Source organism: Hoplias malabaricus, chromosome 2 (assembly GCF_029633855.1).
Source record: "Hoplias malabaricus isolate fHopMal1 chromosome 2, fHopMal1.hap1, whole genome shotgun sequence".
NCBI classification, from domain to species: Eukaryota; Metazoa; Chordata; class Actinopteri; order Characiformes; family Erythrinidae; genus Hoplias; species Hoplias malabaricus.
Genome location: NC_089801.1, coordinates 72,641,825 through 72,669,383, shown reverse-complemented (window position 1 = coordinate 72,669,383; position 27,559 = coordinate 72,641,825). Strand labels below are relative to the sequence as shown.

Genomic DNA, 27,559 nt, shown 5'->3' with positions numbered 1-27,559 from the left:
AACGGGACGTCGTTGGAACAATCCTCTTAAAATGACTCAGGAGATATTTCAGAGTCATATCTAGCACCCAGACATGGAGGACGAAGATTGGTTTTTAAGGGTTTTTTTTCCCCTGCGATTTTCTGCTTTCAGATTTTCAGAATTAACAGGTGATTTATTGGTCTTTCATATTCTTTAGTTTATATTCATTAACCAAACAACATATTAAATATGTTCGTTCCTGTGCCTTATTCGTGCTGAAAAGTAGGTCTCAGACAATCCTCGTCAACGCGGAATTAATGCTGGGAAACTGCATGAAAATGGATTTAAAGAACAACGCAAAACAAGGCCAGATGACAGATGCCTAAAAGCAGGTGCAGTTATTGGTGTGTCATTAGGGGAAGTCGAAAAATGAAAGCTCTCAGTAATTTCTGTGAGCGTATTAACAGCTGTGTAGGCTGTAAGCTTCACACTGAAAGAATGTCTAGTTGCATTTGTTGGTATTTTGTGAAAAGAGCACAGTGCCGCATTAGTGTCACTACCACGCCTGGGTCTCGGGTCCTGGGTGGAGTTTGTGTGAAGAGTTAGTGTTCTCCCTGTGCCTCTGTGGGTTTCCTCCCACAGTCCACAAACATTAAGTGGTGTTATATTTCAGTGACCAGTGGTTTCACGAACGTCATAATGATGTCAAGCCATTTCCTCCTCAGTCAGAAAATCAGGAACCATTTAACAGTTTTTATTTAAATTAATACTTCACCCCAAGTTTAAACACTTCCACCTAATAGTCAGGACTCCCCACCACTGTCAAACAGGAAGTGAAATTTAACAGGCAACATTTGTCTAATTCAGATTTCAATTTGTTGATGTCTTTTTTTTTATTATTTCAATAAAAATACACATTTGGAAACTCAGATATGCAGCAACAATAAGTTCTGTAACATGATCACACATTTTGTTACTATGACCCAACAATAATGATCCCCAAAAAAGTCGTTCCTTCTCCACAACAATTTCTGGTTTCAAAACAAAAAAGATAAATAAAAAGACTATCTGCTTTGACCAACGCATTGGGGTCTTTCAAATACTAATGTCAACTAGTTTACTGCTTACTTTGGTCCTTAAGCATAAAGCCTACATATACCATGAATCAAGAAATGTAACCAAGAATACCCAAACACAATCACGCAGAAACGACTTCAGCGGTATTTCAGCTGTTTGCGTCATTCCTTAGATTAAGATACCTATTGCAGAAGCGGGTTTGGATAATTAGCCTATGTACATTTTCACCACAACATCGTGAGGCAGTTTAACAAGGCGAGCTGAAACACTTATAAAAGGAGAGAAGGTATGACACCAACACGGGAACGTTACTCACAGCAAGTCCGTCAACGTTTGACACACTACGTCACAATGAGAAACAACTTGTTTTTAAACATTATGAAAACGTGCCACTTTACGTAAGGTGTCCCTAAAGAACGTGTATTCGCGCGATAAAAACTGTACGTTCGTTCTGCCACATGAAACGTGCTCAGAAAAAACGCGGTACGGTTCTAGTTCTGCAAATACCTTGGAGCTAAGGACATCCCGCTATAAAGGCGGCCCTGAAAACTCGTAGGCTGAACATGGTTCAGATTATTCAGATGTGTCTTAAGCACAATGCCATGTAGAGGCATTTACTCTATACCCACGCCACTGCCAACGATGGCACACGGTGCCACCTGGCTAGAGGGAAGGCTCTTCTTTTTTTTCTCTTCTTCTTCTTCTTCTTCAAAATAAAGGTGCTCCTAGCAAACATATTTCAGGCAGCATTTTACCCCTATTGTTTCATCATGTAGCCTTTCTGGTTCCTAACCCCAATCCTCTAATGCATCAAGTATCTTCCTGTTGTTTCACACGGCCATTAGCATTTACAACAGGCCTCTGATCACTTTTCTGTTGTTGCCAAATCCAAAATGTAGATTTTTAAATTTAGTTTGGCAACCATTTTGCAGCACAGCTTTTCCAGCCGAATGCCATACATCACTTCACAAATTTGACGTTTTTTTTTTCTTTTTCCTTTTTATATATATTTATTAAAAAAAAGCCCAATACAAATTCATCCAAAAGAAAAACGTAATAACCCCAAAATAACCCAATTTGAAATTCTAGGCATAGACCATAAATAAATTTTGCTTCCACAGAAAATAAATAAATAAAATACTTAGCGATTAACCTCTCCACAGTGATCCCCTACGTCCTTTTAAAAGATGCATTTTATGCTCTTTGTAACCCACAAACAGAAACTTCAAGCGTTTTCCTCGACGTAACGATAAAATGTTGCCAAAAATATCTCTTAAATTACACAAGTACTATCTATTGTACATAACTGTGTGTGAATATATTTTTTTTTCTTCCATAGATTATATGTATATAAATGTCTCTGATTTTAAGTTAAAAAAAGATACAATTTGTATCAACGAGGACAGGTATTCTCTGGCTACCACAGGTCACGTCAGGAACAGATACAGATTTCCAGAGCCCTGGACTGGGGAATATCCTGAAGGTACAGTGTTGTAAAAGAGCGTTGCGCCCCATTCAGGTGCAGGACAATAACAAGATAAACGTAGCATGCACCCATGTGTGAAGCCAGAGACGTCCCTTACTAAAACTAAGGTACACAGACAGAGCCGGCGGCAGCTGTCTCAACTACACTACACCTGTGGCTACAGTCAGACTATGCCTGAGTTTCCCAAAAGTGCCATTGGTCAAAACACCGTGAACCCACGAAGAAGGCCTTCAGCAGAACCACTGCTGTCACTCAGCTCCACAGTTCGGCAGGTCAAAGAAGGCAGAATCCGTTTCTTCTTAAAATACATTCCTTTTGGGAAACTCTGCCATTGAATATTTTAACACTGACACAATGTAAAGTTGAGGAAAAATCTCCACACACACACACCGACAAACACATGATCAGACATCCACACAAGAGTTAACACACCTCCGTAACCCAACAAAATAAAAAAAAAAAACATGGAGGAAACAGTAAATCATAATAATTTAACACAACTAATCTAGTAAAATAATACTTACTACTCCTGAACTTTTCCCCCCAAGAACTAATCCTTTATGATTCAAATAAAAATCAGTCGTGGAGAAATGATTCTTAAGAACGAAATGAAAATTAAAACTTTTCAAGTGAGAGTAGGCATTATGTCACAAAGACGATGAAGACCAGAGAAGACGTGGGATGTTCTGGAAGAGTTGAGTGTTTACTTTCAGCGTGCATTAGCTGCAAAACTGAGAATTCATTTGCCACTGGAAAAGCAGACAGGGTCCTGCCCTTTGCTTACACTTGATTTGGCGGATTCCTTCATCTACGTATGTTTTCTAATCGCCCCCCGGAATCTGCCGTCCACTACATAACATCTGGCCTTCGATCAGCTCTTGTTTGATTGCCATAAGTTACCAAATCATTTTAGAGTTTGATAAACAGCAATGGAAAAAGTGCCTTGTGAATCAGTACAAACTCACCTGAACATAACTATCAACATAAAGCAAAACCTTGCAGAAAATACATAAACCAAAATAAATAATACCACACACACACACACACACATTCACAGCTCAGGTAGACAAATTGCTACTACAGCGGTTCTGGTTCCACTGCCGCATAAAAGTTCCGATTTCAAGAGTCAAAGGAGGGACGCGAACGTGAGACGGCTTGTCCTCACAATGGATGCATTTCCAGGTTTCCATCGTCGGAGAACCTCTAAACGGAAGCACTGCATATCTCAGCATGGCGTGAATTCCATGTAGACACCTCTGTATTTCTTCATAAATTTGAATCTTTTGAACCACTTGCTGAAATTCAAATCAATTGAGAGGACCCTCAGAAGCTTGCCTTCTCGGCTAAAATGGCGGCAGCTAGCTGTTGGGCGTCTGTCACGTGTGGGTACCGTCCCATGACCAGCCGCACCAGCTCAGTGGGGAAGATGTTGCACAGGTTCACGAACACCTTCTCGCGCACCTCTTGGTAGCGGCTGACGGCAGGGGGCTCCTGGTGCTGCTGGTGTGGCATGGGGTGCGGACTGTGAGACGGAGGAGGAGGAAGGGAGGCTCGTCCCCAGGGAGCCCGCCACGTCTGCTCACGGTTTTCTGGAAGGCTCTGGAAGGTGAAATGCTCGTAGCAAGGCTGTGGCGGTTGCCGGTAGTACGGATCCCAGCTCGACATTCGGTCCTGGCCCAAGTAGGCCTTCCTGGGAGGCAGAGGTGAGTGTTCATAGAGCCTGGAGTCGGACACGCTGTCCAGGCGAGTGGAAGCCAAACCTCGACCCAGAGGAGAGTTTTGAGTATGTGCCAGAGGAGGGTAGTCTCCAGGACAACTTGATCTGGCAGCAACGGTCTGGTGCTGGAGTTGCGGGGACATGTAAGGTACAGAGTGTTTGTAGTGGACATCTGGCGGCTGCTCGTCTTGCACCAAGCTGTGAATCCGTGGAACACTCTCGTGGTGGTAGCCGGGGTGAGCTAGAGGGGCTGGGGAGAGCACTCGGTTCTGGTGGTGGTGGGAAGGTGGAGGCAAGATGCCAGGTAATGGATACTGCCTGCGATGTTGGTACTGGTGGTGCTGGTGCTGGTGCTGGTGGTGGAGGTGATGACACTTGAGTCCGTCGTCTAGGAGTCCAGAGTCCGGCGAGCTCATGCAGGACCGTTCGCTGTGGGCCGCAGTGCCGTATGAATCCGAGCTGGCGCTGCCTTCGCTGCTGCAGTCAGAAGCTACCGAGCTGATGCGTGGGTCCATGTCTGGCAAGTGGAAGTGACGCTCTGGGCTTCGTTGGGAAGACAGGCCGAGACCTGAATAAGCACGGACCATGGAGTAGTAATTGTTGTCAGGAGACTCGCAGGTCGGATAGGAGTCTGTTTGTGGAAAAGCTGGTGCTGCAACATGGCCTTTGGAAGAGCAAATGGGCTGCTCCCTTGGGTCTTGAGGGTAACTGTGGCAAGAAGGGGGTCCGCCTGGTGCTGGTGGTAGGGTCAGACTGCTCTTCTGGGGATCTACTTTGGTTTTGGAGCTCAGCTTGTCTTCCACGTCGCTGTAAGACAAGGCGCGGACGCTGGGATCCGACTGCCTCTTTGGGTGTGAACGTTTTCCATCCCCAGATTTGTCATTGCGGGATCCTCCGGGAACGCTGTGGCTCTTCACCAGGCCTGTTTCGGCCATGCCTTTGGCTGCAGAAGTCTTGGCGCTGGCACGGAGCTCATCGGCTACCGCACGCTGGGGCTGAGTGCCGCGCTCTGGGTGGTAGAACTTACACTTGTGACCGTAAGTACACTTTTTTCCTAGAAGAGAGAGAGGTTCTTAGCACTGAACTTTTATAAAATACGGTGAGCAGAAAAATAACGATTTTGTTTTGGATTTTAAACGGTCATTAAATGTGACCCGAGTTTAGACCGGGTTTGGCCGATGTGACAAATGGGTTAGGATTTACCGTAAGGACATGGCTGCTTCTTGTGTTCAGGAATGATGGGCCTTTTTCGCAAGAAGTTTTCTAAACTTGGCCCATGGCGACCCAGAGGATCATCGGGAGGCATGAATCTGAAAGACAGAGTGTTTTATTAGATTACTCTTCTACAAGAACAACCAAAGGAACACCATTAGATAACATTTAAGACATTTTCAGCTGACAGTGCTCAACCATGTCAACATTTTGCAATGCCCTTAAAGGAAAACTATGTAAGATTTGGTGTTTTTGCTCCAGGGCTCCCCCTACAAGGGCAGAGTGTAATTCTTTTATACAACACTGTCCTGAAATCAAGGGCAAGGCCAAGACCAAAATATTATTGCTCATAGGTTGTTCTGTAATGGCTCAGGAGACATAAAGTTGATTCTCTCCACCCCATATCTGCTCTCATTGTTGTCTAGGAGAAAATACCAAGACGTTTTTTTTTTTATTATTTTGATTCTTCTGGGCGGGGGTGGAGGGTGGTTTCCTACCCTCCTACAAACGTTACAAATTTCAGTTTCTGCAGTCCCGAGCCCTGAGCAGCAAAAATACCCTTTTCTCTGTATGAAGCTGTCATTTTAAAGTAAAAATATTACATAGTGTTCCTTTAAATCGTAAAAATATTATTTCATATTTAAAAAATTTGTACCAAAAAACAGGCACTGCTCAAAATGATCTTGTGCCTAATCAGATAATTATAGTAAAATAAAAGATGATATAAAACAGTGTAAAATGGACTATAATAAGACGAACTGTCGCACTTTATACAACAAAACAAGTTCAGGAAGCAACCTTTTCACTTGGACCATAGAGTTAATCAGTACAAAGGAAACATGGCCATGCAGGGAGACACACGAAGACTCACTTGTCATTGACAAATGAGTACATGAGAAGCCTTTCGTCGATGAACTTCTTCCATTCGGGTTTTTCCACTGCTAAGTCTCTGTAGTTGTCATTGGAGACGATGATACCATCCGACTCGTAGGCCAACTTGACGATGAATCGGTCGTCGTAGCACACCACCCTGCGGCCTTGGACCCGCCGGGAGGGTGTGAATACCAGAATCTTGTCTTTTTCCAGCCGCCTTAGAATTTCCTGGTCTAGGGATTTTAAAGAAATAGACATTTCAGCTTTCGTAGTTGGCAGAGGAACCTAGAAACTTTCATAATATGTACCAAGGGCAGCGTGTTTGCATAAAACTTTTAATGTCACTAAAGCTTCAGTCTTAAATCACTGGAACATTGCCATAAGCTGCAAAGACAAACATACATAAGATCATAGTAAATATATAGATGCAAACCTGAAATAATATCAGCATTGTTCTGGGAGAACAGAATTTTACTGAGAGTTCTGATAAAGATTAGCCATAATTCATTAGATGAGAACAAATAATGTCTTCTCACAATCTGAACACAGTCCCTTCTCAACCGATAAATGCCTTGGTAAATAGCAGAGTGTTTCAGTATTGAGCAAGACACAAGAAAAATGGTGGACTTGCCTGTGATGAGAGCGTCGGGGCGGGACTGCTCTTTCCTCCAAGCAGGTACAAACACTGTAATGTCTTTGTGGCCCCGTTCGATGAACCAGTCCACTGCAAGCTGAATGCCTTGGCAAGAGAACACTTCTTTGTTGCCATGACTGCAAAATGAGATCAGATCATGGCACAGAAAATGTGAGAAATCACTTAATGTTGTGGACCCATTTCAAGAATACAAAGACATCCACAGTAAACCTAAACACAAGGCAGCTGAATATCTTACAGTACTTCACTTCACTGACCATGCAGATGCACTTTGTAGTTACACCCTTAAAGACTCTAGTCCACTAGTTCTGCTCTGCTTACGTTCTTGGCTCCCTCTCACGCTGTTCTTCAACGTTCAGGGCCCCAGGATGACAACTAGAAAGCAGGTATGAGTGGATCAGACACAGCAAGCGCTGCTAGACTTTTTTAAAACCCTCAGTCACTGCTGGACTGAGAAGAGTCAGGACAGGCAACACAAACTGTGCAGCAACATATGAGCCACTGTCTCTGAGGTTACATCTACAAGGTGGACCGATAATGATGGTGGGTCAACAACAATGGTGTGTATATTAGAGTGGACGGTCAATGGGAGCTAAGAAAACATGCAGAGCAACAGATGCACTACACTCTGTAATTATAGAACTACAAAGTGAACCTATACAGAGAGTTGAGCTAATGAAGTGGACTATGGATGTAGAAACAAGACTACAACAACTGTATATTTACATAACCTCCCGAGGAGGAACACTAACTCCACACTGCAAGGACTATAGAACAATTCAAGAACTGTAAACTAGAGCAGTTTAAATCAATAAATCACCCACAGATCAAATTGATTCAGTGTAAACACATTAAACCAGCTGAGTACACAGTAACAGTTATAATTAGGGACACATTAAACAAATGTGCAGCTCTACAGCTACAATCAAGCTGTATAATAATCGAGCTTTCGAAAGGACGGGAAGAGAGTTAGTAGCTGACTAAGGGATATGGGGAAAAAAAAGTGCCATTGCAGCATTATTACTTTCATTCCTCTTTCCAGCTGATTTTGGAAACCAACAATGAAGTATTGTTTCACCATCTTAAAAGGAGTATGTGGAAGGGAGGGGCTTGATTAGATTTAGGGCTACTTTGCCTGAACCTTCAAAATCTTGGTGCAGAGTAAAAGTGCATCATAAATGTTCTGTTACAAATTATTGTTGTAGATTTTGCTGTAAGTATTTAATAGGCGCTTTATTTTGACACACAGGCAAAACTTCCCACATAGTAGAGGCATCAGTTACATTTACAAATGAGACTTCAATTTTGGAGCAACTGTTGGTAGGTGGATTGGTGACTCAAAAGTGTCCGTCAATGTGAGTGAATGTGTGAGTGTGTGTTGCCCTGTGAAGGACTGGCGCCCCCTTCAGGGTGTATTCCCGCCTTGCACCCAATGATTCCAGGTAGGCTCTGGACCCGCCGCGATTCACACATACAGCTCCTCCAGGTAAATGCCGGAAGATATCTGGGTTATGTGTATAATGGGCTTAATTTAAATAGACACACCATCATTATCAGCAGCAACTTGTATTCTGAAAACAGCAAAAGAGAGTGACGTGTTAACAAAAGCAGCCAAGCAATTAAACCTGACCTACTATTAACAGAACACAACCAATGACTTCATAAACAAACACAGTCACAGTCTAGAACTATTTTCAGATGGAGGCTATCAGACTAATAATGTGTACCTTTTCAAAGGGCACACGGAATGAACAGAGACACCACAACGATGCTGTAAAAGTTATTAACATTTTGGGATAGTGGAATATTCACAGTAGTTTGAGCTAACAGTATCAATATATAACTGACAGTGACAAATGGTGATTCTTCATGATGATGTTTATCTTACTTAAATGTCTTAAATTAATAAGCTCTACTTTCTAGCAACCACAGTTTAGCTTCAGTAAGACGAATCGACTAAGGCTACATTTAAACAGCAAGGAAAAGTGGCCCGATTCCAAAAAGCTTCTTCATATGTGACACACATGAGTTGTGTGGCTGTGTGAGCAGCAAAAACACACGTTCCATTTGGATTTGGTCCACTTTGTCCTGTGAAGGACTGGCGCCCCCTCCAGGGTGTATTCCCGCCTTGCACCCAATGATTCCAGGTAGTCTCTGGACCCACCGTGACCCTGAACTGGATAAGCGGTTATAGATAATGGATGGATGGATGGATTTGGTCCACTGTCATACATGATACCTCAATCAAACCCATATCCTTTTTGCAGCAATTTAACTCTGCCGGAACAGCCAGACTGGAATGTAGGCAACATTTTATCAATCCATCTGGGCATCCCTCAAAATTTCATTTACTGCCAGGAGGTAAAAATAGAGGACAATGCATGTCTGTCCAAAATCTTTTTGTTTTAGTTTGAGGCATTTAGGGAATGAAAAAGGACTGGTCAAAGAAGTTACTTTTTCAAAAAACAATATTGGAAAACTAACAAAAGTGAAAAATTTCAATCCATGGTTCTGTCAATGTTTTTGAGACAATGAGAAAATAAATCTTGTGGACACTGGTGTTTAGATATTTAGAAACACAAAAAATATAAGAACTCAATTCTCAGTAGGCCTTTAACAATTGATGTTTGCATGAACATGCTTGAATGTGGATCACGGAAATATTAATCCTAGTTTGTAGGCTCTCTGGTCCTCTGGAGACTACATGTTTGCAAGAGACCCCCTGCAAGTTCACACTTGGAGTGAAAGAAACATTCATGCATCCAGTCTATACATAATCCCTGACTGGTGGAATCAGTTAATGTTTTAATGTTCTATTAAGGCACAGTGGCGCAGCAGGTAGTGTCTCTGTCACACAACTCCAGGGACCTGGAGGTTGTGGGTTCAAGTCCTGCTCCGGGTGACTGTCTGTGAGGAGTGTGGTGTGTTCTCCCTGTGTCTGCGTGGGTTTCCTCTGGGTGACTGTCTGTGAGGAGTGTGGTGTGTTCTCCCTGTGTCTGCGTGGGTTTCCTCTGGGTGACTGTCTGTGAGGAGTGTGGTGTGTTCTCCCTGTGTCTGTCTGCATGGGTTTCCTCCGGGTGACTGTCTGTGAGGAGTGTGGTGTCTTCTCCCTGTGTCTGCATGGGTTTTCTCCGTGTGACTGTCTGTTAGGAGTGTGGTGTGTTCTCCCTGTGTCTGTGTGGGTTTCCTCCAGGTGACTGTCTGTGAGGAGTGTGGTGTGTTCTCCCTGTGTCTGCGTGGGTTTCCTCCAGGTGACTGTCTGTGAGGAGTGTGGTGTGTTCTCCCTGTGTCTGTGTGGGTTTCCTCCAGGTGACTGTCTGTGAGGAGTGTGGTGTGTTCTCCCTGTGTCTGCGTGGGTTTCCTCCAGGTGACTGTCTGTGAGGAGTGTGGTGTCTTCTCCCTGTGTCCGCGTGGGTTTCCTCCGGGTCACTGTCTGTGAGGAGTGTGGTGTGTTCTCCCTGTGTCTGCGTGGGTTTCCTCCGGGTGACTCTCTGTGAGGAGTGTGGTGTGTTCTCCCTGTGTCTGCGTGGGTTTCCTCTGGGTGACTGTCTGTGAGGAGTGTGGTGTGTTCTCCCTGTGTCTGCGTGGGTTTCCTCTGGGTGACTGTCTGTGAGGAGTGTGGTGTGTTCTCCCTGTGTCTGTCTGCATGGGTTTCCTCCGGGTGACTGTCTGTGAGGAGTGTGGTGTGTTCTCCCTGTGTCTGCGTGGGTTTCCTCTGGGTGATTGTCTGTGAGGAGTGTGGTGTGTTCTCCCTGTGTCTGCGTGGGTTTCCTCCGGGTGATTGTCTGTGAGGAGTGTGGTGTGTTCTCCCTGTGTCTGCGTGGGTTTCCTCCGGGTGCTCCGGTTTCCTCCCACGCTCCAAAAACACACATTGGTAGGTGGATTGGCGACTCCAAAAGTGTCCATAGGTGTGAGTGAGATGTGAGTGTGTTTCCCTGTGAAGGATTGGCGCCCCCTCCAGGGTGTATTCCCGCCTTGTGCCCAATGATTCCAGGTAGGCTCTGGACCCACCGTGACCCTGAACTGGATAAGCGCTTATAGATAATGAATGAATGTTCTATTAAGTATATAATTTATATTTATTTTAATCATAGAAAATCCTTTGGACAAGAAAGCATGCAGCACAGAAAAAAAAATCTATCCGTTTAAAACTCTCTTATTTCAAAAGGAAAATGTTTTGGATGTAATGTACACATCTTTATCTCATAACAGAAAAATCGGATTCAGTCTATTGCTGTGTGAACACTGCATACCAGTAGCATTTTGCAAATAATACTGTTAATCTAGTTGACCAAAATCAACCCCAGACTTGGTAAACAAATGACATGCATCCAATTTATGTTCCTATAGACCCCAGGTCACCAATCTTATCCACAAAGGGCTGGTGTGGCTGAAGGTGCTCAAGATGTAAAACAGAACTACTAAAAGAAAAGAAAAATAAAGGCCCTGACAGATTAATACGTGAAATATTTTGACAGATTAATATGTAAAATGTGATTTCTTGACTCTTACCTCATGGCTACATTGCTTCCATCCACGACGATGGGCCGTAGGTTATCCTTGTCATCAAGAAGTGCCTGAGATGGGGACTCGGACCGCCGTGAATCTGTAGAGTCTGAAAAGCTACATGCTGATGATGATGAAGAACCAGATGATGCTAAGGAAGAAGCAGTAGACATGGACGAGGTCTGGGTGCTGCCATCGCTCTCAGACTTACTGCCAAGTTTGACCAGCTCCCCAAGAATGTCGTTGATCAGCGCATCTGGGCCTAGTTTGCTCAAGACCAGCCGAACTAAGTCCTCAGCATAGCCCAGCTTTAGCGCAAAATCCAGCTTGGTCTGATACTCCCTGAGTGCATCGACAGGGCCAGGTTCATCCGGCGTTGCACTGGGAGGCCCTGGTGAATCCAGATCCAGACATGGCGATCGGCAGAGTGGCGGATGAACAGCTCTGGCAGACCCATCACTCTGGGCAACTCTTGGGAAAAGGCTGCAGCCTCGCTCCACCTCATTGTCAGACCCGGCACTCTCTTCTGAGTCACCGTGGGAGGAGGAAGCGGGCCTTCTGGGGCAGGGGGCCGAATCCTCGCCAGCATCTGACGAGCCCCTGTCCATCCTGGGACCGGCATCGGCACCGACCTGCCGGTCTACAGCCTTCACGTGGAGGTAGTCCAGATCCAGCCCCAGGTTGAGGATGTGGCCTGTTCCATCGTCCAGATGGTCCTTCAGGCCCATGAAGCTGTCACAGACATTCAGCGCCGTGCTGCTGATGACCCCTGCTGCCCTCTGCCCTGTCTGCTACTCACCCCTCAGACTGTTCTGGTCATGTGAACCTGTAAATGCACAAAAGACTGGTCAGAAAAAAAAAAGAAAAGTACAGGAGAAGACGTGAGGTGTTCTAAATCCTGCTCCTGGAGATACGAGTAATATGTAATAAGTAAGGTGCTTGATCCTACTAGTTACAAAATCAGAATATCTGAATCAGGTTTTGCATATCTTGCAATTTAAGTAACTTTTCTCGAACGGGGCAATGTGCTCCAATACTCTAGGACCACAGTGCAGTTTAGTGAAGTCTCTTCTAAAACACCTGATTCAAGGAATCTAATAGTTAAAAAAAAGTGCCTTGGAGCAGAGAAACTGCTTGTCTGTAGCCCTCAAAAGCCACCAAATGTTAAAAACCAGAAGTTAAAAAATGTACATTCTTAAAAAACAGGAAACACCTAAAGCTGACATATAAGGAAAAATTTAAGAGAAGTTAGCTGTGTCTGCTTACACAGGACAACTTAAAAAAGGTACCCAAACAAAAAGCCAGTTCTTAAATCCTAAACTACATCTTGCAGCATATATGCATTCATATTTATATTTGTTTAATAGCATATTTACCCATTTTTGAGGAATTGCATCGTTTGTAGTTATGAAGAAGGAAATCTGTAGCCATGTTGTCCTTAATATATTTTCCTTAAAGATTCTGTGATAGATTCTCTTTCTCACTTTGCCATTAAAATAACTATAGATCGTACTGCAAATGAGCTCTAGCCACTGCTTCTGTTCAAGGATAAGAACAGAGATGTGACAGTTTTTCACTGTTGACAAGGAAGTGAAATTGTACTGGGTTAAACATGTTAGGCTATATAAGCAAATTTTATTTGCTCCTCACACCTCCACCGTATTGAGCTACTAAATCAATATCGGCTAACACATCAACAGCGGAACCCATTGATAAGCTGGAACAGCATATGGTTACATGTAAACGGAACCAGGCGAAACAGAAAGGAGAAATGAAAGGAGAAAAACAGTATCAGTAATGGTCCATTGCTATTTGTCAAAAAAAAGATTTTTACATATCTGTATGTGGTCAGAGTTAGCTTACTGATTTTATTTAATGAGCCTAAGGCCATCACACACACGACAGGTAAGTTTGTGTAGACGCATATTTCTGTGGTTACCAAGCTGTATCAGATATCACTTCAGATAATGTCCTTTAACAAATATATAAAAAAAAACGTCAGTGTTGTTTCACTGGAAGAAGGACAGTGCACAACACAACTATATTATGTTGATAATAATATACGTGGTGTTAGTGTCTAAATAATTTCAGCTGAATATAGAAGATAAAATTACAGTGAATCACTGGACACTGGCCAACGGAAGCACATGTAGCTCCCCTTATTTAAAATAAGGGGAGGGCACAAGGCAAACAAAGGGCTGTGTGGCTAAGATCCAACTGTTGCTAGGCTGCAGCTGCTTAAAGAACGTCCCGTCCAAGTGCCACAACAGAGGCAGAATAATTTAGTCGAGTTTAACAAAAGGAGTGGAGGGAGTTGGAGGGGTTGGAAATAGGGGACGTGGTTCAAGTGTGTCTGACTTGTCCTACCACAACAAAAGAGTTTGCTAGGCCATTATCCTGCAGGATCCCGACTGCATACGGCAGGATTATAAGCCGATGAGTTGAGATGAGTTTCTTGCGGTCACAATGTTGTTTGAGCGCTAGATAAATCAACATGTAAGGCAAATGTTTGCACTTATTTCTTCTGAGAAGTTATGAGGTATATTTTCTAGAAACACTACTATTAAAACACGAAGAGTACTGGCGTTGTGATTCTTAGAAATAAAACTTCTGTTTTAAGTGGTACTGTTGTGAAACAGCACTAAAGTTAGACAAGAGGTTGAACCATCAAAGAACGTTCCACGTAGGCCTACATACTTCTTCTTACAGATACATGAAAACAGTAGAGAGTGATAACATACCAGTCCAACAGAAAATGCAGCAGAGCCAACATAAGAAATAATAGTAGTGTAATTTCATAACGGATGCAAACAGAAACCCTACAGTAATCTACTATGTTACAGTTCTTATTTACTGTACGTATTATACCGACTCTACAGAGTACCATTTTGGGTTGGTGATTTTTAGTTTAGATTTTTAGTCACTGATTATAGCAATCCATTTCAATTTGCCTGAATTAGTTGTAGTCCACACAGCAGCCTGCAGAGCGGGCAAAGCTAGTTTTAATCTTCCATGGTAGCTTTTGGAGTGGACACAGAAAATTGTAATCTTCCCACAGCATCTTGCAGAGCAGGCACACTGAGTTTTATAAGCAATTCAAACAATATTTATTGTCCAAAATATTCAATGTAATAAAAAGAAACCTGCTGCTTTTTCGAAAGCTTGTACTGGGAATACTGAATGCTAATTTTTAACTCATGAACGAATCATTGTTTTGAATTAATTCTTTGCACAAAATCCAGGTTCAATCAAAACTGCCCTGTGGCATTTCGGCAGTGTATACATCTGCCCTTTGTTAATGAAATGATAATCTAAAATACAAGCCTAAAATACTCTCGACGACTTCTAATGTGGACGTTCCTATTATTGAATTATTGTTGAGGTTTATGTGACACATGCTTTGCAGCCGGTTATCAGTCTGCAAAACTAGATTGTGCCGTGTCTTGTTTAAAAGTACACGAAACATCTAACTAAACATCACAAATTATAACTTATTTCCTGTGGCTAAAGCGGCTTAGAAAGTTCACCCATTGTAGATGGCATGGTGTCTAATGTCGGTTGGCGGCATTGGCCCCCTTTGATTTGTTGGCATTTTTTAAACTCTGCCAGTGAGGACGCTAGGCTTGGCCGCGTGTCATTAATGAAGCCGTAATGAATATGTAACACATGTCGTTTGGTTTTGTGTGTGTGTGTGTGTGTCTCCCTGAAGGGCCCTGGCAGTTATTGTGTGGGGCGGAGGGTATGCTGTGCTGTCTGCACAGCTCCTGACTGAGACAAAAGGCAGGGCTGTCCCTGTGCAAGCGCTTGAGGGGGGACGCAGCCAGGAGGGCAACAGATGTCTGCTGAGGCCACTGGGGAACAGCAACTGGTGTCCTCCTCCTGCTTCTACTGCCATGCTCAATAGAGTGGCCTGCCACATATGCCCCGCCAGCCCTGGGTCACGTGACATAAAGGGAAACCTCGTCTTAACCCTGGAGTGCAAACATCCCCTTCTGCGGCAACGGCAATGCAAACTAGTGAACCCCTCCTCTTCCACCATCACAAATCTCCCATGTTTCATACATAACCCTAATATCTCTGCATTTTAACAGCCTCACCCCTTTACTTACTCCCTTAGACCTTAAGAATCTGTCTGGGCCTACACTTCAAATTCTCACTTTCCTAACAATATAATGTACATATTAGAACTTTTCTTTATATTTAGCTTTACTGTGTCTTCTGAGAAATAGGTTAAAACCTAGGTTAAACTTCTAGGACAAATCACGAGACCAAGGCTTCATTTTATGTGCAAAGGCCATACTACTGCAAAATGTGTGTGTGTAATATTACTTTAGGAATATTTGGCGTTTATCATTTTTAGTGCATAAGCGAGGGGTAGTAAAATTTGATAACAAAAAAACGATTACAAAATACAGAGATTACAAAAGTTTACGCTACATTTAAACTATTTATTGTATTGTGGAAAATCTAGGCCATGTCCTATTTTCTGACTTTAAAAACTAACAACCGTCAGCTAAATCTTTGTAAGACATTTCTGACGACAGTTCAAGGGAGATTCTTAACCAAGAACAGCTTCTAAATAGAATATGCAAAAGGCACCATACCACCTGCAACTTGCAAAAACAACGGCTTGCATCACACGCATCTTGAACGTAGGGAAAATACAACACAACATCAAGGCCTAGTAATGCACAAATACACATGTACTTTCCAGGTAAGTCATGAATTCATACAACTTAACGCCACATAACTTTCATAACCACATCCTTTTTACATATTGGGTCCTGATTGAGTATGTGAACCCTAAGACAAGTGGATGAATGCACTTACCGCGAGTAGGACAGCAAGCCCCAAAAGTACCCAGGAAAGTTCCTTAAAAAGTCCTCTCAATGATGTACAAATCTTGGCGCAATCCAATACCAGCAGATTGTCTCATGTGGAAGATTCCTGTGCTTGCACTCCTATGTTCGCCAAAAGAAAACCCCAAAATCAGCTGGAACGCTTCCAACGCTTCCAAGCTTGCAGTGCCAATGGGCCTTCAAGCGGCCAGAAGAAGGGAGTCTGTAGCATAGATCTTTTTTCCACAGAAGGCGGTCTGAACAATGAGAGCTGGAGCAGATGGAGGTACAATGTCTACCATTCCCCCATTAGTGAGTCGCTGCCCACCGACCAATGGGAGCATGACTCTTTCACAATAGAACACACACACGCACACTCAAACGCACACTAACCGGGGGAGTGTGCGGATAAGCCAGTGGCTGTCATTCCAAAGGGGTCTTCCCTCACGCGGCCCATGAATCAACGAGGGGTGTGTGGCCCAACAATGGGGCTACACAAAAGAGGCCTTAGCAGGCAGCTGCAGCACGAGGCCTCAGCCATTAGGGAGCAGACCGGCAGTGGGAAACACCTGGCTAGTTGAGGGACCGCGGTGGCTCACCCCTCTTTTGTTTTTCCTTTTTTTTTTTTTTTGACTGGAGGATTTTGAGGAGGAGGGGGGGTAGCTGGGTTGTGGCCAAACAATAGGGCAAATTATGTTAAAAGCATGTTCCTTAAAAAGAGAGAGCTGGAAGAAAGGGAGAATGAGGGAGAGTGAGTGAGTTAGTGTGTGTGTGTGTGGTGGGGGTTCAGAGAGGTCGAAGTGTGTGTGGCGGCGAGGGATGTGGGCGCATCTGAACAACAAAGCACAATAAGTGTGCTCCGCTAGCTGTAGAAAAAAAAAAAAGACATCTTCATTGTTATGACACACTTCTACAAAATTGTAGAGGCCACTGTGGCGAGCTTCAAGGTCCAGATGACCTAGGCAGTATGTCGTCCTGCTAAGTCAAACGTTGGCTTCTCATATTTCCTCTTCTGAAATGTCATCCAAGCTCTTATCTCGCTGCAGGCAACTACCACAAGCTTTGCATTTGGGGCTGGAAAATTTGCATGCAGAGATTATTCAGATAATGTGTAAGCTTGTTGGACCATGGGCTGGGGTCCTGTTAAAAGTTTTCATGTCTCGAAAAATAAAAAGAGTAATGCGTCATATCTAATACGTTCACTTTACATGCGAATTTAGAAATAGAAATAAAAATCAAAAGATGAATATATCAAATAAACACAACACTACGCCTTTCATTCAATCAGATCAAGCAAAAACAAAAAAGTGGTAAGTGCAAGTGGTAAAACATCAATATTAATCAGCCTTTGACTGAAGATTAATAGTGACAGCATAATATGAATATTACCACTGATACCCATGAGGAGTGCAACAATTCAGAGTTGGTCAACAATGTGATTTAAAAACAAAAATTTCAGGTACTTTCTTTATGCCACTGCTGCAATAAAAATTGATGTCAATGTAGTTCTCAATGTTTAAAAGGTAAACAAGTCTTGACTGATATTTTGCTTGTTTAAAATTCCCCCCCGTGTGACGGTGCAGTCCTACAACCTACAAGACGCTTACAAAGAATCGGTTTTATTTTCAGTTTTCCTAAATATCTAATTTTGAAGGGAGTAAAACCAGTTTAACAATTTTTTTACACCCAATATTTTATGATTTAGCCTCAAATGATTGATTTTAAATTGAACTGATGTCCTAATTTTAATTAAGAATGGAATAAGTAAGAAGATGAATTGGATTAAAAAAAAATATATATATATATATATATATATATATATATATAATTATGTTTATATTATTACATTTAGAAGTTTATATATAAACATATTTTGGCCTGGGAGCTTAAAACAAACAAATGACCATATGACAATATTATATAATAATTTCATCACCTCTTATCCATTTCACGGTCGCTGTGTATATAATAATACCATTATAAAAAATCAGTTCTCAAGTGTTTCAGTATAAAAAGCATCTTTCTCTATATGCTCACTTGCTATGAAAACAATACATATCTTTGGTGTTATCTGATGGTCTTGGGTTCTTGAGCGTTAAACAGCCTAATGTCTATCAACATATGGGTCATTACTAAAATCCATCCACCACTATACCACAGGAGGTATTATTGAACCCAGTCTTAGAGGTGGACAATATCATCATTGCTGTGGTGATATATTATGTCACATTACTGAGCACACTGCAGATATCAACAGTATTTAAAGGCCAACTGGATCAAGAAGAATCTAGCTCAGTTTTGCCAGTACAGACATTATGGCAGAGGCTGGTACGAGACAGAGTTACACATAGTTAATATATTATAATATTAGACTGAGAGAGAGATGAGGACACAGGAGGGACGCCTACTTCTTGTTGGATTAAGGCAGTTTCACATATGTGGCAAAACCACTTTGCACTGGCGATGCCATTCTTTGTCTATGGAGGGAGCTGCGCCACTTCACGTAAGTCAACTTTGACTTACTTTCCGACGTACAACCAAAGAGATGGACTGAAGTGTATGATGTAACACAAGCAGTGCCTCGGGTTGCCAGATACTGTAGATCACCATTTCCCAGTACCGAGAGCTCTATAACACCACTTAAAAACTATATCATGACATAGTGAGGAAAAACACAGCCTGGCGACTTCTTGGCGTCAGCAGTGAGACAGGGTGACCACGTTCGCACTCAGATAACAATTTCACATTTACGAGGCCACTACAAACACGTATGTAGCCTGTTAGCAACAAGCCTGCTCAGCCTCAGTGAGCCATGCACAGCACGCTTGTCATGTGAAAACCCCATAAGTAAGTAATAACATGTTGTTGAACGTTCTTGATGCATTGCCATGGTAGATTGTTGTACGTTTTTTTGCAAAAGGGTTACAACCCGGCTTTAGAGAGATACTGATGAACGAGAGCCAGTGGTAGTGCCTGCAAACTTTAGCTGGATTAGCAAAATATTTGCCTTAAAGATCGATCCTTTCAGTTGGTTGCTGTGTGGTTCAAATAGCTAGAGTACCACAAAGGTAACACTTTGAGCACAATAACACGGCCCAGTATATATTCTGTCAGTTGCTTTGTGGTTGAAATGGCTACCGCAAATTTATAGCTCAGTATTTATTGTAGCTTTCATCCTGTAGTCAAAATAATTTTATTTGATAACACACTTTCCTCAGGGCCAACATTTAAAAGTTTAGCAAACACTGCCGAGAGAGAGCGTGAGTGATGGTTGTGTGTGACGTGATTTCATGACATTACTTTAATTACACTCAACAATACAAAAAAAAACATTTTTACATAGTATTCCTTTATGTGGAACTAATTAGACTTTTTTTTTTAGTTCCAACAAATCCATACTGATGTTTGGTTTATTTTTACCCAATCAGTTTCATCTTGAGGCAATTAACAACATAAAATTCTAGCCAAATATATTCACAAGCTGCAAATCATCAGCACAAAAAGAGCAAAGCAATATGCTTCCAATGAGCAGCGTATTTACAAAAACATTTTCATTGAAGATGTGGCACTTAGGAAAGTGTGTTTATATAATACACATTAATTGAACCTTTGGATTACAGATGGCTGAAGATGACAGGAAATTGTGGTCAATACACATTTTAGACTCAAATTTAGCAATTCCACTTTCAGTCATACAGTTAGGCTAAACAAATGCCTGAATACATTAAGTTTAATTTGACACTGCTGGTCGGACTGGAAGAGCTGCTTGACTTGTGGTGACTTTCTAATTGATCCTCAGCTGCTGACTCCCCTCCGCAGGGTCAGCTAACTGACGACCATCTGCTTGGTGGGCCAAAGTAAACAGGTGTCTTCATGACACCAACTGCTGGAGGCTATTATATACTCCTGGGTTTTTTTTTCCATGCCAGGCATTTGCTGATGCAGCAATAAAGACCAGTATTTTAGCTCCAATTATTTTAACTATTAAAAAAAAATTATTTCCCCATGCAGAATACAGTTTGCATCTCAATTTGTGCTAAAAGATGTGTTAGGGGACTGATCAAGCTATTTCAGTGAGAGCAGATTCCTACTAGCCTTGTCACAATTCCAGTCCCTTGTCTGAACCGTATCATTGCATTGTTATTCACCGTAGAAAGGTGGAATGAAACCATGTGATATTTACAGATATAAAGAGCACAACTGCAGCTTAATTTTCTCATCTGGTGCCTTGAGTGTGGTCTCTACGCTGTAAAAAGTACAGTAATATTTCTACTAATAATAATGAAAAGAAGAAAACATTTTGTTACATCTCTGTTATCTAAAATTATCATTTCAGGAACCAACGTAGTATGTCTGGAAAACCAGAACTTACATTTTACTTCTGAATGATCACTTCCCCTTAACTTTCAATGTTTGGAGCAATAACAAACCCCCAGTTAAGTCCTTAGAGTTAAGTTCCTCCCTAGGGTTCGTACTCTAGCATGGAATTTTATTTACTCATTGCAAGCAAGAAATCATGCCAAAATAGAGAGAAAAAGCCTATATCAGGACAAAAGATAAATGGACTGGGGGTGGTGGCCTACACCGACCCTCACAAAGGCCATCTGAGGTAGCCATAGCAAAGCCAGGGGGGATAAAGTTCCAAATCCCATTTACTCAGCGGCTCTTCTCGAATCAAAGGAGCAGCAGAAGGAGGCCTTATGCCAGTGGTGTCGTCTCCAGGCTCTTCCTCAACCCCGCTGTTTAGAAACCCTTTCAGCAACACAGATCACCTCCAAACTCTCGCCCTCAGGGGCATTACACAAGCTCGAGGTATGCAAGCTATTCCAATGTTTAAGTCTTAAAAGTACTGCCTCTGATCTAAAACTAATGGTACTGGCAATTTTACATACAACACAAAGCCACAGTGAAAACATTTCCGATCATTATATGAAATTATGCCACTGACACATTTAATGCGCTAAAGAGGAACAGCCTAATCATCAAAAATGCTGTTATCATTATAACTGATCTACCCATGCTATACTCTCAAATGCAAATATACCCTCAAATAATTTCCCATTGCAAAGTTGGTCAAGCTTTACCTTTGGTTAAAAAAATATCTAAACTAAACTAATTAACATGTAAAATGCAATTCAAAATACTTAGATTTAGAGCACAATGCTAACTTAAAATATTTTTGTATGCACATGAAAGGCCATATTTTTGGAAAAGGTTGGTCATTTTTGTTGTTGTTGTTGTTGTTGCATAATCACGGTTTCTAAGGCTAAACGTCAGAATTAAGACTATGAACAAATTAACTGATCACTAGCTCAATCAACGAGAATTTTAAAAATCATTATTGATGTTAAAAATGTTAGACCCCCACATACAATGACACGGTAACTGCTTTTTTTTTTTTACCCTTAATCACTGTTAGTCATCAAATTCCCCATAATACCCAATCTGACTTGAATGAAACACCACACACTTTCAGATAAGGCACAAAAACAATTCTCGCAAACAAAGCTACAGTTACTCAAAACCTTGAGGGAGTTTCACATGAACTGCTATAGTACAGATTTTCTTGTGACAGACAGGCAGATGACAGCGAGGCTTCTGCTATGCGCTTTCTTCACCAAAAGCCAAGCAGAGAAACAAATGTGGATGATGCCACAGTGGAATAGAAGTTCAGGGTTTATACATACTGCAATGTGAGCTTGAGGGGAATTCATATATAAGAATAATTACACATACTATCCCTTTCGAAAGCTCGCTTGTTTTGAATCACTGGTTTATAATATCTAGTTTGAAGATCATAATATTCAAATCTACATTACAAACATTTCTTCAGCCATGACATCAACATGACTTTTCACACCAGAGAAATATTGCTGACCCCACACTACAGGACACTGAAGTCATAGATATGAACACATTTGCATCTGATGTTGGCAATTGGTAGATTGAATGTGGGATTACAAACACCCCACACCACGGGATAAATGTGAGAGGATCACCATTTAAGATCACCCTAGTATCAGGACAACTTTTGAGGGTGCTGGGAAGAGCAAATCGACTTCAAAATTGGCTTAAGCAAGAGTAGCTATGAAAGAACTGTCAATCACGGATGATAAGAACAACAGATATTCTGAAACAAAGCCAAGATACATAGCTACTCCACTCAATACGGAGATATGGAACTGTGGTGTAATTGCAACGCAATATTTCACTCGAGGTTCATATTGGAACTGGCGTAATGGTGTAATAATCTTCAGCACTCGGCCTGCAGGCTTGTGCCTAAGACCGCAGTACACCAGTTATAGTACAAAATTAGTATATGAATGAATAGCCGAAAGTATATTTTTTTATTATTTACATGTATTAGACTGGGCCTGTAGGTGACAAAATATATCATTTACAAGTATTTCTTACGTACAGCACGTGTTGTTCATGTCCACATCCGAGTGAAATTTACTGACGCTAAATCACAGCTTAGGAATGACTCTATTAAAGAAACTGGTAGGATATCACATGTAGTTCCAGCTGAAAAACATTATAGAATGACTGTTTAATGCAATGGGTGTGTTGTTAACAGTAACAGGGAGGGTTTTAAAAGTCCAAATACTCATTAAATACATTTAAAAATATCTTTCCTCTACTTCGCGGAAATTCGTTTTCCGCAGGTAGTCTTGGAACGCATCCCCCGCCAAAAACGAGGGATCACTGTACATTTACTCTCCATTTAGCCTTTTAAAGTTTAGTAGCATTTGGCTAATTGCTAACTTCTGAGAAATAAAGTTTACAATTTTACATTTTCCTCATTCCTTAATAATTGTTCTTCACGCTGTGTGAACATTTCATGGTAAATAGACCAATAAGAATTTTCCAAAATTACTTGAAATAAAATCTTTTTCCATTGACTGCCATTGAAATTTAAGAAGGTTTTTACTTCTTCCCTAAAGCTGCTATTTTGGGAGATTAATTGTTTTCAAAGGACAGTGACGATATGCAAAAGCAATAAAACACAACTCTGTCTCAAAGCATCTTTATAAACTAGGACGGATGGCAGACATTAATCTAATTAGTTAATCTAATCTATCTTTTATTACACACTATATTAGGCCCCATAACACCCAGATTATCTTTTTCCGAGGCACCTGAATAGATATTTTCAGATCTTACCCTGTTACAGATTAGCTCATGGCCCGAAAATGCATTCTCCTCAAATTCCTTCTCTTCAATTCCGCTAAGTAATGATGATGGATTATATGCCACAATGACGCAGCCTTGGATGTGTGGAGGAGCAGAAGGGGGATGCCATGCTCTGGGGGCTCAGGGTGAGGACCTTACAGGCTGGCTGAGAATGGGGAGATGGTCCCTCAAGGGATGGGGCCAGCTGTTGGGCCGAGTCCAGACACCATCTCCAGCCAGCAGCCAGCACGGCCCATTGTGAAGCCTGGGCCTCTGCTCAAACCTTTCACCAGGCCATGGTCATGTCTGAAGGGGAGGGGGTGCTCACAGCTGACTAGGCAAATATGGAAGCCCAGTGGGACACAGAAGGACACGCAGTCGGTCCCTCGACACACAATCTGTTTCTAGAGTTTACATGGAAAAGTGGTGGAAAATAAGGGCAGAATATGGGATGTGCACCAAATGGAGGATCATTGACATCAATATATTTCCATAAATAATTTTTGAACAATAAACAAATAACTTTGTTTAGTTAAAGAAAATGGACCAATAAAAATGTTCCAAAATTGTTGGAATCAAATATTTTTACATTGACTTCCATTTAAAATTAAGAAGGTTTGTTCCTTCTATAAAATGTACTATTTTGGCAACAATATCTAAACCTGACTTTACCAGCCTGTCTAAATGGTAGTGATATATCTCCAAGATTTTGTTGCAAGATTTTTATTTTAATGCTGTGCGCTATATTGCAGAATATTGCAGTGGTTTATGAATGCATTCTGCCACAACAGCAATAGTGAAGTCAAGTACTTAGCCTGCTAACTTAAAAGTACAAGTCCCACCTGTCCACTAAGAAAAGAAGGACATTTAGGTGAGACAGTCCTCAACTTTGGGATTATCTGGCCCAACAGGCATTCTTCTTTGTGGAATACACCTAGGTGGTTTAAAGTTCGACAACACAGCATCAGCACACACTCTCTACACACTGCAGCGGGAGCTAGTACAACAGCACATGTTGGGGCTACATTCCACCTTAAATGGTTCGGAAACAGCAATACCTGTAGCACGTTTAAGACCGCAGTACACCAGTTATAGTACAAAATTAGTTACCCAAGATTGCTGGGTTCTGTGTTGCATCATTTAAGGTGGCATGGAAAATTTGAATACCGTTGGAATAAAGGCTGTAACGTGATTTTGAGGCAAAAATATTTAAAATTGGACTAAAAGTCGTGTAGTGTAACCCCAGCTTAAGGCGTGCCAAAAAACACTGACTTCATTCAAGCAACCACAAAGAAGCACACTAACACCGGTCAGCAGCAGGACTTAGAAAGTGCATTTCACAGTTGTGACATATAATCCTCATGACCGTGTAAAAAGCTGTTCAGTCAGGCCAGACTGTCTTCCTGTTTGTACTTGATACTGCATTGTGGAAATATTTATTTTTTCATGGCTCTGAAACTTAAGAATATTTAATGTGCAGTTAATAAAGAAGTTAATGTTGTTCATTCAAGCTGCTTATATCTTATTAGCGATACAGAGCATTGCTTTAACAAAATAAAATCTGTAAGCATAGCAATATAAATATATATTGCATTATACTGTATATCCCACAAGTCGTACCACTATTTTAATAATCTATTTAGTATGGTATTTTCATGAGAGACTTGAATTCCAAAAATATAATGTCAGGTTTATTAGCACTGATATTTCAGTACTTATCTGTCCAGACTAATTTACTAATTAGAGGAGATATTTTAGGACACGTGTCAAACTCAAGGCCAAATGTGGCCCGCCGTATGATTTGATGTGGCCCGCAAGAGCTTAAAAGATCTGACTGACTGCAATCTAGTGGCTTAATGCCATTGCTTTACGGGTAACGTAATCGACAGGAATTGTGGGAAATGGAGTTTATGGTCAATGCACGCTTTTAGACTTAATTATTAATTATTCCGCCACTAATTCTAAAGCGTGCATTGACCTTAAAGTACATTTCCCACAATTCATGCCGATTATGTTGCCCGTCAAGTGATGGCATTCCACCACTAGATTACAGTGTATCCTCTTCAATGTGATTTTTTTTTCAACAAGTGGAATTAAGAAAAAGCTACAAATATTGATCCCAAAATGTCCAGGAAAAGAAACATTGATGCCAATGGAAGACAGAGATGGGAAGGCGAATACATGTTTGTGCTTCAAGGAGAAAAACCGGTATGTCTTTTGTGTTATGAGGTGGTGGCCGTTGTCAAGGAGTACAATTTACGTCCCCACACTTTGATACCAAACATGGAGCTAAGTGCCAAGGTTAGCCTTCAAGAAAAGCAATTAACTGTACAAGAATTCAAAGGCAAACTGCGATCACAGCGGAATATGTTCACAATAGAGAGTTACGGCCCAAAACGACGCAGCTGTTAAAGCTAGCTTTATTGTAGCTGAAGAAATCATCACTCGCGCGTCTAAGTCTTTTTCAGAGGGTGCATTTTTGAAGCAGTGTATACTGAAGGTCATAACTTGTGTTTGATGATGTTTTTCTTTATTCACTTGGACAGTTCGATCGTTGATTGATGGAGTAATGAGTTTCTAAATCTGACAAATGAACAGGACTTATGTTGTTAACAGAGCAACAAGCAAACATATTTACATCTATGCAAATATTTATAAGTTGAATAAGTAATAAATTCAGAGTTATTTAACATTAAGGATTACTTATATTTATTCTACATTACATTTGGTTACATTTAGTTACATGTATACGGTCTTACAGTTACATCTGTTACAACCATTATGCTCATGTGGCCCTCTGTGAAAATGAGTTTGACACCCCTGTTATAGGACATACTTTATTATGGTTAAAAAGAAGGAGCCAACACAGGGTACAGGCTGTCTAAGTATTGGCCGTGTAGATTGTGGGCAAGTCTGAGAGTTCAAACTTCGCATATGATGCTTGGGTTACCTAATTAAAGGAGACAAAGACAAAAGACCTGGCCTTACTAATACAGACTGGGTCAGAAGACCCTCACTCTCACCTCATCGCAGAGTACAGCAGTTTTTCACAGTTTAAGCCCAAAGTCAAGCCTGTCCAAATGGAGCAGAGATGTGGGAGATTCCTATCGGACAGTCCTCATCTTTGGGCTTAACTAATGACAGAGAAATCCTGCTTTGTGTGATAGCACAACTTCCCTAGTTCTCTCAGGCTCCATCTGTGAATAGCTGGAGACTCTGGCGAAAGAGGAGACGCTCACACCTGTCCCATGCTGAATCTGGCGCTTAAATATTCAGCAGCAGCTCCTATTGCGAATAGAAGAGCGGCTTTGAGAGATTTGTGTGGGTTACAATAGGGACTAGCTCAAATATATCACAGATATGTATCAACTGGGTCTTCAGGCGTTCAATTACGGCTGCGTAAGACTTTGAACATTCAAAACGTTCAAATAAAATTTTATTAATGAAACAGATATAGCTAGTGGCATAGCACATAGAAAACACTAGATATTACCACAGGACGTCGTTTGTTAGGCTGACACGGGCTTCGTAATCGCCGGGTTCATTTTCGAATTCTCCTTTCCACCTTAAATGGTACAGCAGTTACACTAAGGCAGCCTTTACGTTTAAGGTGGACCGGAGAATTCGAAAATTAAGCTGGCCATTAAGAAGCCAACTTTGTTGAATGTATACGGTTAACTGGCAAATTTAAAACGAGTTGTATTTACTTGCACAAAGAAATACGGTGCGGATAACAGGGAAACCCTGCAAAGACGGTTTCATCACCAGAGGAGCAGCTCTGAGTCAACACAACCGTTAACGCCTCGACACGAAGTTTGTGTTTTTAGCATTGTCTGCTAGCTGCATAGTTTTGCATAGGGTGCCTGTTTTAATCAATAAGCCGAATAAAACCAGCTTGTAACGTGCGTTAGCAAGTATGACTATGGCGTAGTGACCTTAGAAGTGTTGGTAAAATATGAAAATTAAATATGTCACATACCGTTTTCCCGGCTCATCTCCGAAGTAGCGGCTATTAGCTACTCACAGCCACAGCTCAGGACCACAGTACCTCATTGAGCTGC

The 27,559-nt window shown here is 41.6% G+C and overlaps 1 protein-coding gene across 2 annotated transcripts; it reads right to left on the bottom strand.

The window, feature by feature from the left end:
• Positions 1–136: 136 nt before the first annotated feature.
• Positions 137–27,559, bottom strand: LOC136687131 (probable ribonuclease ZC3H12C). 2 transcript variants are annotated; one of them, XM_066661394.1, is made up of 6 exons: positions 27,478–27,559; positions 11,494–12,313; positions 6,958–7,097; positions 6,325–6,559; positions 5,445–5,551; positions 137–5,295 (listed from the first exon to the last, which is right to left on the bottom strand). In XM_066661394.1, the coding sequence occupies exons 2-6, from the start codon at positions 12,213–12,215 to the stop codon at positions 3,848–3,850; spliced, it is 2,652 nt and encodes an 883-aa protein (XP_066517491.1). In that variant the 5' UTR covers positions 12,216–12,313; positions 27,478–27,559; the 3' UTR covers positions 137–3,847. The 2 variants fall into 2 exon arrangements, with proteins under 2 accessions (XP_066517491.1, XP_066517493.1); XM_066661396.1 differs by lacking the exon at positions 27,478–27,559 and adding an exon at positions 26,522–26,649.

What these genes read in the sequence shown, in the direction of transcription:
- LOC136687131 (XM_066661394.1), bottom strand. Translation starts at nt 12,215, where the DNA reads ATGGGCCTGAAGGACCATCTGGACGATGGAACAGGCCACATCCTCAAC. An exon ending in CCCCGACGCTCTCATCACAG is followed by an intron (nt 6,560 to 6,957) that starts GCAAGTCCACCA and finishes TAAAATCCCTAG; the next exon opens with ACCAGGAAATTCTAAGGCGG. An exon ending in GAAGCAGCCATGTCCTTACG is followed by an intron (nt 5,296 to 5,444) that starts GTAAATCCTAAC and finishes TCTCTCTTCTAG; the next exon opens with GAAAAAAGTGTACTTACGGT.